This window comes from Urocampus carinirostris, chromosome 4 (genome assembly GCF_059441175.1).
Source record: "Urocampus carinirostris isolate Australia breed hairy pipefish chromosome 4, RoL_Ucar_1.0, whole genome shotgun sequence".
Lineage (NCBI taxonomy): Eukaryota > Metazoa > Chordata > Actinopteri > Syngnathiformes > Syngnathidae > Urocampus > Urocampus carinirostris.
The window spans coordinates 36,440,391-36,456,736 of NC_142352.1; the positions used below are offsets into that span (position 1 = coordinate 36,440,391).

Sequence of the window (16,346 nt, forward strand, 5' to 3'; positions counted from 1 at the left end):
ACAACAACTGACTTACCTGCCACACCGTTCCACTGTTGTCCAACATCTCTACACCTCTGCCAAATACTCTTGCATTCACCTCTCTCACCACACCATCCTTGTACACATTAAGCAGCCATGGTGACATCACACACCCCTGTCTCACACCAGTCAACACAGGGAACCACTCACTTGTCTCACTCCCTACTCTTACACATGCTCTGCTGTTTATACATCCATTATAATCCATTATATCCATTATAATAATCTAAAAATATCCTTTGATATATGATAAACCTGGTGTATTTCAATGCATCTCCCGAGGAGTCAACTGTATGCGAAGTAAAAATACTTTTGTTTGGTTTTCACACCACTACAAAGCCCAAATAATACTCATTTGCAGGCAAGATTTACAGATACAGTTTTTGAGGAAACTAATAATGTAAAAAATGTATTGGAAAAAATTCACCACTTTTTGATTAATTTAAAGCTTTATTTAGGCCATATGAAATATTCACCTAGAGATTTTATGTGAATGTATATGCAGTTGTTATTTTTCTTTATAGTCACATTTAGGAGTTGTTCTGTATTAAGGGGTGGAGGAATAAATTAAAATACATAAATGTTGGGATAGGTCTGATGCCACCCAACATAGTCATAAATGACTGAGCTTCAAGTTCATGTCAAAATAATGTATAATGACTTATGTGAAGATTTTTGGAACAACTGCTATAGTCGGAAAATGGGCATGGTTGAATTAAAGAAAATATTGTCGCCACTTTTTGACTAATCTCCGACCTCCTTCACACTGCCACAATGTCCCTCAACCTCAGATCATCTTCCTCCCTCCATCTCACTATACCCCTGCCCGCCTCAGCTCCATGGGGAGCAGAGCTTTCAGCTGCTCTGCCCCCCAGCTCTGGAACTCATTGCCACCTGACCGCCGAAATTCTGCGACAATGTCCACCTTCAAATCCGGACTCAAAACTCACCTCTTCAGATATGACTATTCATGACCATCCGCCTTACACACCGCCCCTTCTAACTATAATGTGTTTTGTCTATTCATTACTTACTTGTTTTACTCTTGTTTTACTCTTCGTTGTTTGTTGTGTCCTACTCATATGTAGGGCGACCTTGGGTGTCCAGAAAGGCGCTTCAAAATACAACGTATTAATATTATTTATTTTTTTATTATTATTATTATTATTAATAAGGCCATATGAAATATTATTGCAAATCAGTGGTTGTTATTTTGTTACAGTCGTACATATTTTATGTGACTGATATCTAATAAATAAATACATGTTTCTACTTAGTGCGTTTTGATTATTTCCTGTGATTTTAAATGATGGACGCAAATAGGCAACATTTTACGTTAACTGTGGATCTGAAAAGGTCCAAACTACCTGTGGTGTGGTGGGCTTGACGGCACTGGGAACGTTTTTCTCTTTGTCCTGTGTATGGCCGCTGCTGCCTTCTTTACCCTTGAGAAGTACAAACAATCAGAAATCATAATGTACACACCAATAATGCAATACAACAGCATCTTCATTAAAATGCATGACCTATCATGAGGTATTATTTTAACAATTCTTATTAATGTGGTGGATCTTGTGTCGAGATCAAAATGTTTATTTTAAAAAATGAAAACTTGTGTTTCTCAACAGTATATAAGTGTTTAATCCAAATTCATTCACAGTTTAAAGCGGGGATGGTCCCACAGGCCGCATGCAGCCCAGCAAGCTATTTATTCTGGCCCAACAAAAACGGGGAAAATACCAAGACAGTTTACACAGTTTATTAGTAAATAAAGTACTGCTAATAAAAAAATGTGTTTATGGGTGCTGTTTCGTCTCAATTGTTGTACAAAATTACTACAAAACCAAATATCAAATTAAGTGCTTAAAACAGGGACCTGGTGTATCATTTTGTTTTAATTCCTAAAATAAATAAAATAGTATAGAACTACTACAAACTTGTATCACAATAACACTACAGAAATACTACAAAAATACATCTACTGTTATACTACCAAAATCCTACAACAGAAATACTACAAAAACACTGTGAAGATATAACTATAGTAATATTACAAAACAAAACATCAAATTACTGCTAATAAAAAATGTAGGGTTTTTGGGTGCCAGCTTTGTCCCCATTGTCACTCTGCATGTCAATTACAAAAATACTACTACATAAATACTACAAACCTACTACAAGACTAAATATAAAATTCAGTACTTAAAACAGGGACCTGGTGTATTATTTTGTTTTAATTCCTAAAGTAAATAAAACAGTATAGAACTGTTACAAAATTGTATCACAATAACACTACAGAAATACTACAAAAATGCATCTAATGTAATACTACCAAAATCCTACAAGAGAAATACTAAAAAATACTACAAAGACCTACATAAATACTGAAAACCCATTACAAGACTAAATATCAAATTTAGTACTTAAAAACAGGGACATAGTTTATTATTTTTCATTCTGAAAAGAAAAATAAATGCAACAAAAACAACTACACTATAATTAAAATAGAGAAATAGTACTACTAAAATACTACTACAAAAATAAAGTAATCCCTCCCTGTATCAAGGTTTCGATACTTTATTTTTTATTGTGTATTGTGTTCTGCAGCAGACAACACACAGAAAATGCTATCACGGGGGGGCGGTTCGCCATGGGCTGTGTGCGTGCGTGTGTACGTGCATGTGTGTGTGTGTGTGTGTGTGTGTGTTGGGTGGGCGTGACTGTAATAGGCTGGTGTATGTTGTCAGTCAAATAGCAGGACAGGAAAACCGCTACATTTATGACGCTTGTATTTTAATCAGCACGGAGACCTGGCTCTACATAGCTTTTTTTAAATGAAAGGATCACCATCAAATTGTGTTGCACTCTTGTATAATGAAAATAAAGACCATTCATTCAACGGCAATTCTGTGTTTTGTGGGGGGTTTTTTTGTAGATCTATAGTTGTTGTTGGGTTACAGTCATGTATATTATATTATACTGAGACCTAATAGTCAAGTCAAGTCATGTTTATTTGTATAGCCATAATCACAAAGGGCTGCACAGATCAAAGACTATTGCAAACTACAGACCATTATGACACCATCCCCTCATCTAAAACCTACATGAGGGCAAATAATACACATTTTTCAACATAAAATATAGGTTATTCATATGCTACATAAATAACTTCTACTTTATTGGTTTTGACTATTGCAGGATTTTTTGGGAATGCAACACGTGGTGAGATAGGTAGATAGGTAGCTAGATAGATAGTAATACTCCAAAGTTAAACATAAAATTCAGTGCTTAAAACTGGGACTTAATGTACTATTTTGCTTTTCAAAACCAATTTGATGAGACTCAGTTTATCAAAACCAATTATAAAGAGAAATGTTACATGTAGATGTCTGCATGTAATATTTTTTGATAAATGAAAAAAATTGAATCAGTATCCAGGATTGTCTCCTTGACCAAATTTTTTAACCTACTGCAGCCCGCGACTTAAAAAGTTTGCCCACCAACCCCCCTCCTCTGGTTCAAACCAATCTGCAAAGTTTGTCCTCTGCACAGTTTTTGAACTTCTGTTTTATCTGTTTATGTAGCTGTCGCTGGTGTGAAAGTGGCAAATTTTGTTCACATATTGGAACTGCATAGTAATCGTGTCTGTTATCATCCGAATGTAAAACGTGTACACTGCTGAATGCGACGCAACTCTTTTTTTTTTAATAAATTTGATATAGTGTTTACATGAGGGCCAGACAGATTGCAGCGAGAAAACGCGTGTCCTGCTAGAAAGAATGAGAGGAAAGTGTCTCTACCAGATTGTTGGACGTGGACGGTGAACCAGGGGGCGGCTCATTGACACTTTCATCGTGGTTCAATCCATTGCTCTGAATCTCTGGTGACGGTGGTGAACACGACCGGGGGATGTGGGAGGGGTCAAGGCTTTTGTTTGGGTTCTGTGTACCTGTGAGTCACAATTGTGAAGTAGAACCAAATTATTTCAACATTTTATGCTATTTACAACAAAGAATACGTTTCAAATTGACACTAGAAGTTCCCTCATGACTTCTGAATGACCCATTGAGGACATAAATTACTAACAATGACAAACAGAGTGCATCTGTTTAGTCTCAGTCTTAATGCACCTGCTCTGTGATGGGCTCAAAGGTCTGTGAAAGGAGACACTTGAGAGTTACGAAGCATTACGAAGACCAAAGAACACCCCACGCAGGTCCAGAATAACATTATCGAAATGTTCAAAGCAAGAATGGGGTACGAGCCGATTTCGCAACATTTATATATCTCCTGGAGCATTGTGCGAGCAATAGTATCAAAATGGAGAGAGCATAAAATCCCTGCAAACCTACCAAGACCTGGCCGTCCCTCTAAGCTTTCGCCCAAACAAGGAGAAAACTAATCAGAGAAGCTACCAAGATGCCCATGATCACATTGGATGACTTACAGGCATTCACAGCTGAGGTGGGATAGTCTGCATAAGACAACTAATAGTTGTACTTAGCACAAATCTGACCTTTACAAAGGAGTGGAGAGAAAAAAAGCCCTTTGGCTTTTGCAGTTAGCCACGTGGGAGACACAAATAGCATGTAGAACAAGGTGCTCTGGTCAGATGAGACATAAAATGGAACTTTTTGGATGGAATGCACAGCTTTACGTTTGGCGTAAAAATAAAACTGCACATCATCCATAAAACACCATAATTACTGCCAAACATGGTGGTGGCAGCATCATGCTCTGGGGTTCGTTTTCTTCAGCAGGGACTAGGAAGTTCATAAAGTGTTGATATCAAGATAGATGGAGCCAAATACAGGGTGATTCCAGCAGAAAATCTGTTGGAGTCTGCTAGAGACCTGAGAACAGGACGCAGGTTCATCCTAGAACAGGACAACGACACTACACATAAACCAACATCTACGACGCAATGGATTAAAACTAACAATATAAAGGAGTTAAATTGGCCAAGCCAAAGTCCAGACCTTAATCCTATGGAGCATTTTCAAAGCAAACTAATGCCAGCTGGGAAAAAGAAATACAATGGCAAAGCGAAGCCACCAGGGAGCAGTGTCTCCGTCATTTTTAAGGGGACTTGTTAAGGAACATACCAACATTTCCTAGCATATACAAACACTTCACCCACAATTCAAGTACTTTTCAATTCTTGAGAACACAGCATTGAAATTCAAGCATTCTTAAGGAATTCAATCACCCGTGCGAAACCATGTTCATTGGCAAATCTTACTTTTCTCCTGCTGGTGGAAGTTTTTCATCATCTCCAGTGCATTGAAAGGCATGGCGGGCGTGTTGGTATCTCCCTATAAACAAAGAAAAGGGCGAGTTTTCAGTATTCCGTTCACGAATGCGGTCAGGTGTCTTACCGTGATCCACGGGTTGTCTCGTAGCTGATTGGCAGACATGCGGTAAGCGGGGTTTTCCTTCAGGAGGCACGTCACCACTGTTTTGGCTGTTGACAAAGCGGCAAGTCAGCCTGGGCGTTTGTCAAGTGTTTTCTCTAATGAAACAAACGTTTCCCTCTTATTTTAAGCCCAGAGTATCTTGCGAGAATTTACAAAAGGACATTTGAGATAAAGTGTCACCTGCATCACTGACTGTGTCCCAGATGGGTGAAGAAAATTGGACTCCTATTGTTCTAATCTCCTTAAGTCGATTTTCTTTTGATTTGGATATAAATGGAGGCTCTCCGCACAGCCTGTTGGGAGGAGACAGATCTGACACTCTTTTTTCTGATCTACGGGTGCATAAATGCTGAAAATGCATGTTTAAATTACAGGGGCTAATTTTCAAAGTAGAACGGATAGCTTAATATTGAATCAAAATTTAAAAGAAAAGGTTTTTGGGTCACGACCTACCAGATGGGAAACACTGCCATAGAGAGCCTTGGTGTGTAAACTTTAACTCATAACATTTCCAGGGTGTGGATAATATAAGGCGTAACTAAGTGTAATACTTACAAAATATACATAATGACTCCGACGCTCCACATATCACACCAGTGTGTGTAACCTCGTTGGCTCATCATTTCCGGCGCTATAATTAAGGACATGCACATAGTTTGAAAACGACAATACCACATTTACAACCTCAGCTAATTAAGTTCCAGCATAGGACCCCCTGGCGGGAAATTCAAAGACAACCGACAGCAGGCGTCCACACTGCAGCTCGTGCTGACCTTGCTATTGTCATGATCATCGTAACTACAATGGGATACCATTGTCATACACACCCATGTAGATTGGTGTGCCACATACGTCTGACAAAATGTTCTCGCTTCCAACACCCATCGTCTTCACTGATAATCCGAAATCTGCAACCTGCAAATGACATTCAATATTTGCTTTTGATGGTGCGTGCAAAAAAAAAAAAGCCCACAAATTATTTTTCAATGAATTACGTTTTTGGTGGGAAATCATTTCGGAACATGAAAGTTGCCACTGATTAAAGCCATGCATGTTTTGTGTTTGTGCCAAATCAAGAGGTGACATTCTCGCACAGACTGTTAACAAGCCATTTTCCCTTATGAATATGTTTGGAAATGTAATAAAGCTGTGCTCCCTTTCAACCGACACGGCACATATTGCATAGCTGCCTTGTTACGGATGCACAACATGCTGAGCTCAGCTGGTAGTTACTTTTAAGAAACGGCGGCTCTACTTTTAACAGGTGCACAAGACCAAAGGGAGGATGTCCTAATGAGATATAGTTACTGCTAAATATAGTGCCAATGGAAAGGGGGGAGCATTTTCCATCGCAGGAAGCGACAAAAACGATGACGTCAAGCTTCAGAAGAATTGTAACCTTACCTTAATGTCAAACTTGCCATCGTAGTCATCGAGAGAATTTTTTACCAAGATGTTCTCGAGTTTCAAATCCCTGTGCATGATGTCTGCAAGTGGAAAGAAACATCTTATTACACACGCAATGACTTTGAATAGCCATAATACAATGCAGCCTGCTGGTCTGAAAGGAATATCGTTTACCTCATTTACTTCACAACAATGATTAAATAATAAGATCAGAAAAAAAAGAAAAGGTCGGGTTGAAATCGTTGACGTTTTCACATTTTATTTGCAGGTACGACCGTAAAATAATGAAACACTAAACGATTTTATAGCTCAACTATAAAATATAAGTCAAAATTAAGGATAAACATACAATCATGTTTAGCTAAATGTGAAAACTTTATTATGTTTTGAAAATGTTGGCTAAACATGTCATGATTACTGATTTAGATCACCTGTGCCCACTCATTTGGCGCCAGCCGCTGCGGGCTACCCGATTGGTTCCCTGTGCTTTTTTAAGCCCAGTCCTGTCACTCTCCGGTTGTTAGTCCGTCAGTGACTCTGTTGTTACAAGGCAAACATTTTTTACCCTGACTCCCACCTGTCCCGTTTTTTTGCACCCGTTTTTCCACCTGTCCGTTCCTGATCTCCCCGTTTGTCTCCGGCTACGACCTGTTTTCGATCCCGACCACGTCTGCTCTCCCGTCCCGGCTTATGACTCGTTTCTGATCCCGACCACGTCTGCTCTCCCGTCCCGGCTCACGATCCGTTGCTGATCCCGACCACGTTTTCGCTCTACTGTCCCGGCTAATGACCTGTTTTTCTGTCCCTGACACCGGCATCTCCCACTACAGAAGATCCACTTCCATATTTAGATCACCATCCGATTGCGAAAGCGACTTGCTTCCAGCGTCCAGGGAGGGCCGGATCGCGGGCGCTGCCCTTCCTTTTTCTATTCAATAAACTTGTGGTTAACGCTACGCATTTGGGTCCTGATTTCGTTCTGGTCTTGACAAAACACTAAAGCGAAGAGACAAGTAACAAAAAATACAAAATTAGGTTACAATCCGATGCCCAAAGTGACCAAATATTTAAGCATTTTTAAAATGTGTGTTGTCTAGTGAACCTAATTGAACCTGCATAAAAGCTGACAGATATATTTCAATATGATCATATAAAATAAGCAATACTTTCTCATGGCTTTGGTTTTTAGTTTTCAACAGGCTAAAGAAATCCCTTATATAAAAATCCCATTTGCATAAACAATAAATGAAAGAAACCAGTATTGTTCAGGCATCATCAATAGCCTATATTTTATATTTCAGCAAAAGTGGGTGAAAATCAAGGGGCAGAATGTTTTGCCTAAAGTGAATGTAACAGCTCAGCTTGGAAAAATTGGGAAAACTGAGACGGTATGCTTTCTGAGAACCACAATTGGCAATTTAGCCACCTTACGAGAAGGGTACAAACAGGTAGACTTCGCCTATTAAATTATATTAATCCGAATGCCGTACTTAAAATTGTGTGGGACCACCTGACATGAATAAATAATGTTATTAGTCATTATAGAGCACACTCCAAATATCATAGTGGGCTTTTCTCTTCAGAAAAACCTCAAATGTATCTCACGTTACAATTTCAAAAAGGATATTTTTGTTTTGAAGGGCTATATTTTCTTTTCATCTTCAACTCTTTAGACTCCAAGCTTTATATCTATGCGGGAGTAGTGCGCTGCTTTTAATATGACAAAATGATGAAGGCTTAACTTTTTTTGTGAAGGTAGGTGATGGCGTCAGCTAAGCATCCAATGATATGTCTGGCCTCCTCTTCGGGAAAAAACTGCTTCTGGTATAAGACCTGCTTCAATTCGCCTCCCACGCAAAGCTCAGTGATCAGATACGTCATCTGAAGAAGAAGAAAAAAATGCAGATCGCCACACAAAAAGGGAAAATTTTGAATTCCGCTGCTAGTATTGCCTTACTTGAGCGGTCTCATAGATCTCAACCAGGCGTAATATGTGAGGGTGGTCCACTTGTTTGAGGATTTTGATTTCTTGCTCCAGCATCTTGATCTTTGTACTTCCCGGCTTAAAAACAAACAGTCACACATCGTTGCGATAGTCTGAATTTTTTAAAAGTTACGAGAACAGAATGCTCACCTCTGCCTTGCAAACCGTTTTGATGGCCCACTGGGTCTGTGTTTTAATATGTGTGGCTTCATACACCACTCCATAACTCCCGTGTCCCAGTTTCTTTCCAAACATGTAGATATCCTTTGACAATGCAAAAACAGAAAACAAACAAATTTCCACAAATCACACATTTTTTACTCCAGTTTATGTCTTGGAACTAATGATCATTACTCACATATGGAATAATTATTACCGTATTTTCCGCACTATAAGGCGCACCGGGTTATAGGGCGCACCCCCGAAAAATATTTTTTGGTCCTATATTTTCCATACATAAGGCGCACCGGATTATAAGGCGCTACAATGGGAACGTCGACAAAACAGTCAGATAGTTCAGTCAAACTTATTACCCCCTTAACATTCTGCTGCAAAGAAGCAAATACGTGTCTCAGATATGTACGGAAACAGTGTCGGTACGATGTCACCAAACACGCATCGTTCCAAATATCATTCAGAAGGTTAAAGTCTTGGGATTTTTATTGTGCAGGGAAAGTGCGTTCTTTACTGTGCATATGACAATAAACACTTTGAATTGAATTTAGTTTAAAAATGGACTCATCACAGAAACATCAAGATCGTTCTAAAACAAGATACCGGGAAAATATAAAGCCGCAAAGCTCACCTAAGTTCTCTTGCAGCCATCACGTTCAATAATGAGTGAGTGTAGTAAATCCAAGAGAGTAAAATATTTACAAATACAGAATAGTAAAAAATGTTTTCTCTATGCCGTAGTGCAACCCAACGTGTCATTCACATTCATCTTTTTCGGCCAATTGCAGGCTTTGTTTCGCCCCTTTCGCCTATGCAAGCCTGTAAATGATAAAAAGGATCCGCCCCCTTTACCTCCGAATAACTTTAGCCAATAGTGACTGATTCAAGTGATGATTGACACATTGGTTAGGAAATGAAACGCCGGTATATAAATCCCAGCATACACTGCGGACGATATCGCCTTCGGGGAAAATCTAGTCGCGGCTGCTTGCCTTAGTTGCAAGACTTTGCGACTTAATATTGATCCATATATAAGGCGCACTGTATTATAAGGCGCATTGTCAGCTTTGGAAAAAAATAAAAGCTTTTAGGTGCGCCTTATAGTGCGGAAAATACAGTAATTGAAATTCTGTTTGTGTTGACGCATATTAAAACTCTGACAAAACGTTGTTTTTTGTTTTTTTTTCCATCATCCAATGGAAGTAATGAATACGGTAACTTCTATTAAAATGACAAATGGTGTCTTTGCGTTCGCATTTGGTTTCAATCTCAGGTCTAATTAACTCATTATCTGTGTGCATGCATGGCTAGTCAACAAAGCTTTTTGTGTGCTAGATAGCAGGAAAGTAAGCTACTGTATATGGCAACCACAAGAATTTCAGACGATTATGCTCCGCACATGCAAAGAAATGTGACTTATTTATTTTAAATCTCGCATTACCTCCACATCACCATCCCCAACCAGACGAAAATGAGGCACATCCCTCTCCGGGACACCCTTGGCCACTGTGTTTTTGCCTAAGCCACTAAATGCTGCCTCTGCCATCTAGAAAAAGGGAAAAAAGTGCAGTGATTTTTCCTTGTCAATTCTAAGTGATCAACGGTGACTTTTAGATTCTTGTGATGAAGAGTGCTAATCAGATTTTCGTCTTATTTGGTTGGTATATTTTACCTAAATTTGACCTTAAAATATATAAATAACAATATAATATTTTTGTTTTATTGTACAGTCTGAGAATATACATACCTGCAAAATAATCAAAAATATATTTTTATAATCATAAATGCCAAGTGTTTGCATCCAAACAAGAATAAGAACCTTATCTCAGAATATGTTTAGAATTGGCTTTATAATCCTATGAAAACATTTACAACAGTTTATTTCAGTTAAAACCTTCTTTAGTTCTCTTTAAGTTTGGACCCGATGACGGGCAAGGTCTGCCCACAGACCGTATGTTTGACATCCCTGGATAAAATAATCTTCAAATGTGGTCTATAAGAGGGATTGTCAGCCTTTGTTGAGCCAAGGCTTACTTTTTGGTATTGAATAAATCTTAAATGCATTATGTTCTGCATCCTGATTGGCTAAACATAGATGAACGCTTTCCATCACCAAAAATATGCACCTCTCCACCTGCTAAATTTCCTCTGGAGTCACATGCGGGTCTTTGACGCTCCTTAGTGGCTCCCTGGTGCTTTTTCAAAAATGTTTAATAATGGAAAAATAAAGGGTTTCTGCAGGACAGACCCGGAAGGTAAATGCAATTTTCCATGACGACCACATAATGGCAGCAAAGTATCGTGTAAAGTGGATAGGGTCCTTAAACTATACAGTTGTGCAATTGAAGAGAAGGATTATTTCAAAAATTATAATTGACAGTAAAGACCTTATGTGTAAGAAAAAAAAACGTTTATAAAGTACGGTACTTTTATTTGTTGAATGAAAACTTGAACCTGTAAATTAAAGTAGGGTTTTTTTGGCTATCGCAGGATGTTTTTGGAACGAAACCCCTCGCAAAAAACGAGATTACTGTGTGTGTATATATATATATATATATATATATATATATATATATATATATACAGTATATAAATGTGTGTGCGTGTGTGTGTGTGTGTGTGTGTGTGTGTGTGTGTGTGTGTGTGTGTGTGTGTGTTGGGTGGGCTTGACTACATCTGTATGCGACTGCTATGGGCAGGTGTATACTGTCAGTCAAAGAGCAGGGCAGTCAATGGGTGCACCCAAAACAAACTGACAGCTAACTTATAGCCGCTCGTTACATTGAAAAGAAATTCATCAATTAAATCGGTCTCTGACGAGAGTCAGAAGAGCACAAAGAAATGGGGATCACCAGCGGATGCTCTGTCGATTATTAACGAGTTCGGGAACCGACTGAGGCCGCATTGAGAGAAGGCAATAGTTGTACCGTCAAGGACCCTCTTGGAGTGGCGCGGATGCACAATACAGAAACAAGAATTAATGCAACGATGTGTCGTTTATTTGGTCCAGGTTATGTACACAGGTGAGACAAAATAATTGAGGATACAGTGTTTTGATCACCAGAGGCAGTCGTCGTGGTCAAGGGGCAGGCAGGGTGTCAGTGATCCAGTAAATTTACATTGGCGAAAGTGACAGAATGGTCAGCAGGCAGAATTTGTGGTCGGGAAAGGAAGCAAGGGCACACTGAAAACTGGTCCCCGTAACTGTATTACCATCCAGCTGTAAAAATATAACAGTTAACCTATTGATGTGTGCAAAGATGTTTTAAAAATCATCTAGAACTACATTCTTAAGTTAGCTATGCTAATTAAATGAGTATGCTATGTATCAATGTGACTCGGGACTCAAACGCGAGACCTAATACCTTTAGTGTAGCTTGTCATTTTTTAATCACCCGTCTAAGACCAAATTGCTGTCTCTGTCTGAGCCCATATTAACTTGAAGCTCAATTTAACCACCTTGAAAAACAGTCTCTGTAGCCAAATTAAATGTAAAGCAATTATCAAGTGATGACTGGGCGCAATGAAGTGGATCCACCACACGCACAGCAATTAATTATTAACAAGGAAGCTGTGTCTTTAACCTCTTCACTCTAGTGCATCATTTTAGCCCTGACAGGGCTCTAATAACAGGCCTGTCTTTCCCATTATCTCTTGTCTATTTTCACATCAAAATGATTGTGACAGCCTCTGGAAATTCCAATCACCACAATCATATCTCATTTGTGAAAGGTAGATGCGTGTGATGAGTGTATCAAAGCCGAGGTGAAGGCTGAAGGAGGCAGGTTAGGGGTACATCTGGTAGGGATATAAGGTATGGACTCTTAGGCACGATTCCTCCATTACAATTTAAAGGGACACTGTGTAATATTTGACCACTAGATGTTGAATTATTGCATCATGCAACCGAAAATGAAAGCTAAAAAAGTAAAAACGAAGAATACAAATTTAGGAAACTAAAAAATTGACCAAAGCGCACTAGTTTTCTTTTCATTTTTTGCCCGGCCTTTAACAAAGGTTTTGGGGTTTTGGGGGTTCCAGTAGCAGCATTATGGCACAGTCATGTCAGCGCCCTTTATGTTATGTAAAATACATACACATTTCTCGACCTACAAGTATTTAAAAGAAGTATATGTCCTTATAATGGTACAATAACCTGTTGCTTTATAGCGGTATACTTACCACGGTTTTGCTACTTTGTGGATTTTCATTGTGCAATGTGTTCTGCATACTTATTGGCTAAACAGAGGAAGATACTTTCTATCGCCAACAATGTTGAACCGCTCCACCCTATAAACTGTTAGAAATAGAAAAATGTATCGTTTCTGTAAGACAGAACCATAAGGTAAATTCAGTTTTCAGTTACGGCCACATGATGATGGCAAAGTATCATGTAAAGTAAAGTGGAGCAGGTCTGCGGGTCCTCAAGCCATACAGGTGTGCAACAAAACAAAAGATTTTCATTTGAAATTATAATTTGACAGTCCGAAAGTTATTTGTAAAAAAAAAAAAAAAAAACAGCCATAGGGTCCAATACTTTTATTTGAAAAACCCGATGCTTGAGCATGTAAATTAGGTTGGTTCTTGAGTAATTCATAAATCAAGAAATAGATAAACAGAGGTTTCTAATCCTATGGTTTTGACTAACATGGAACATTTTTGAAAGGTTACCCTATGAAAAATGAGGAATTACAGTAAATAAATGTCTGCTTATTATTCAAGTAGATATTGTTTGTGACAACGAATGGGTTTTTTACCAGTAGGAGGCGCTAAACAATACACAACGTCCCACAGTTAAAATTACAGTGGTAAAGCGTGCTTTTATTTCAAACATCTAATCATAAGGGAAATGGCAATGCTTAAATAAAAAGAAAAATTTGTAAAAATAATTCAAACAAAACCAACGTAGTCAATCCTATACCGTTCATAAATAATCGAAAAGGAGTTGAAAGAATTATAACATTTTGTGGCCCAGTCTTTCTCATGGTTTTTGAGGGTAAAATGATCAATTCTTTTTCCTTTCTCCTCCGCCTATCCCTTAATAAATATTCAGTTATGCATAAATATTTAAGTAACATTTATTATTATTACGATGAGGTTTTACAATATTTAGTGACACTAAAATGTAATAGATCCTTTAAAACAGCTTGAACTTGAGCATGCTTTCATTACCAATGCCCAAAGTATGTACTGTAATTCAATTACCTAATGTAAAGTAAATCAAAGCTAACAAAGTTCTAAAACTAGCCTTCAAACGTGTTTTACAGCTGGATAGCTTCTTGAGTTCAAGAGGTCTTAAGTGTTTTTGAGTAAAGAGACAGTGTTAATTATTTAGCGCCACCTAGTTGTAAAAAACTTAATTCAATTCAAAAAAGAGTTGTTTATTTTAATAGTAACCAAGAAAACATAAACAATCATATAAAGGGGCATTTTTTAAAGAATACTCCTTAATTTGTATTCATTCTACATGACATGAGGCTCACTTAGAGCAAGCTAAAATGATTGTCCACCCTCTTGCTGCCAAAGGTACTACAAAATCTTAAAACCTTGTGAATGGCAAAATATGAGAATACAAATGATGCATTTAGGTCACTTTGAGACTCTGTGGTTTGTATTCTTCTTTGGGCTTTGTAGCACTCATTTTCAGTTACACTACACAGTCCAGCAACATCTAGGGATCAAATATCACATAGTATCCCTTTAAAGTAAGGGTGGACGGATCAATCCAAATATCGATGTAATGAATTATAATCAAGTACTTGGATTGGATCGATACTATAATCTTGGGATCAATAGTTCACTCGACTACCAATTTCATCAAAGCACCGCTTCTGTATGTAGATAGCGCGGCCATTCTTTCTCTGACCCGGCGTCCCCTGCAACTATAAATAGTTTTGGGTACGTGACTGACGACTCCCTACCTGGCCTGCTGCTGCATTCTGCCTAACCGGCAGAAGAGAGGGCTTTTTTTTTTCATTTACAGAAAAGTGTCATGCCAGGTTTAGTTTGCGTCGTAGAGTGGTCTGATACGGTGGTAGCATCAGAAATGTACATAAACACATGAAAAAACTCACCCTGCAGAGAACAATGAGCTGCAATTAAAAATGTAAATATGTTGCTGTTTAACAAAAATCTATCACTATGGCAACAGACCCAATGGGACACACTTAACACTTTATTTGAATCACTGACTTTTTTTTAATATAGTGCAACTTAAGGTATTTTATCTTCTAAGCGACATTGTTTTATGGTATTTGTACTTTCATTACATATCTGCATTTCGGTTTTACGTCTGCCTTTTGTTCTGAAACAGATGTAATACAGCTATTTGTTTGATATTCATATTTACATTTTGCAATGTCGTCACTATATTAAAAAACATTTTAGTTCCTGAAATATTTGTGCTGTGTTTATCTTGATTATAAACTAAGTCAAGGAGAGGAAGGTTCAATTATTCAATGATCATGACATTTCATGACATTTCCAAACAAAAGGTATCGTATCAAACGATACGATCCTGTATTTACTTGGATCGGATTGATACTAAAACTCCCAGTATAGCCCACCCATAATTTAAACCAGGTTTAAATTATTGATTCAAGTTTTTATAGAATTGCTCTTCATGTATAATATGGTTAAATTGGGACAATTTGCTTACATTTTACCTACATCGAATACCAGCATTAAACTATATTATTATGGCAATCTGTACGATAGTAAACCAGTTTTCATGTAACCAATAGTAAATGATAAGTTAAAATAAATATTTTTTAACAATAGTTTGTATCAGATTTGTTTTGTGCAATAAACCTTAAAGACATCTTTGAAACTGAACTGACAATCTTCTGATCTATACGTAACTCACTTGATCCAATTGGCCAATGATTTTGACAGACAGGAGCTTAACTCAATCGTGAATTTTGCCTATTTTCGCACAAACATCTTTTCTTCCCCATTTCTATCAATTGTTAAAGGGTCGAACACAAACGAACCACTCGTATTTTAAAAATGTTATTTTGAAAAATAAAACAATCGTAATAAGCATCAACCTACCAGTGTAGTTTCAGCTTGCTTTTCCTCTAAAACTAAAGTCCCACTACGAGAACACCAAAACGGCGGCATGTTTCACTGGTTCTGAGGGACATTTCAAGAAACTCGCCCCCCAAAATGTAAACAATCTATTTGGGGTTGCTCTCAAAAACATCGACCTACGTAAGGAGGAATTTGCCTCACTTCTCTTGTATTGTGACGATTGAATAGTGGACAAAAAGGCACAAACGAAGGAAGATGCGACGTCATAACCGCCTGACGTCACCGAACTTTATATTTGTAATCGCCTGTCC

The 16,346-nt window shown here is 38.0% G+C and overlaps 1 protein-coding gene across 3 annotated transcripts in view; it reads right to left on the reverse strand.

Annotated features, from left to right (window-relative positions):
* stk33 (serine/threonine kinase 33) overlaps nt 1-16,346 on the reverse strand; it is a 34,212-nt gene that overhangs the window by 7,672 nt on the left and 10,194 nt on the right. Inside the window, exons 1-14 of one of the 3 annotated variants that reach the window (XM_088334395.1) lie at nt 16,057-16,226; nt 10,445-10,549; nt 8,980-9,093; nt 8,803-8,907; nt 8,588-8,726; nt 6,843-6,925; nt 6,266-6,353; nt 5,994-6,069; nt 5,619-5,731; nt 5,400-5,485; nt 5,264-5,336; nt 3,822-3,970; nt 1,389-1,466; nt 1,056-1,135 (exon numbers count right to left, since the gene is read on the reverse strand). In XM_088334395.1, the coding sequence (XP_088190521.1) occupies nt 1,100-1,135; nt 1,389-1,466; nt 3,822-3,970; nt 5,264-5,336; nt 5,400-5,485; nt 5,619-5,731; nt 5,994-6,069; nt 6,266-6,353; nt 6,843-6,925; nt 8,588-8,726; nt 8,803-8,907; nt 8,980-9,093; nt 10,445-10,549; nt 16,057-16,125 (1,314 nt within the window). In that variant the 5' untranslated portion in view covers nt 16,126-16,226 and the 3' untranslated portion in view covers nt 1,056-1,099. Of the gene's footprint in view, nt 1-1,055; nt 1,136-1,388; nt 1,467-3,821; nt 3,971-5,263; nt 5,337-5,399; nt 5,486-5,618; nt 5,732-5,993; nt 6,070-6,265; nt 6,354-6,842; nt 6,926-8,587; nt 8,727-8,802; nt 8,908-8,979; nt 9,094-10,444; nt 10,550-16,056; nt 16,227-16,346 lie in introns of those variants that run through there. The other 2 variants (XM_088334393.1, XM_088334394.1) reach the window with 2 other exon arrangements.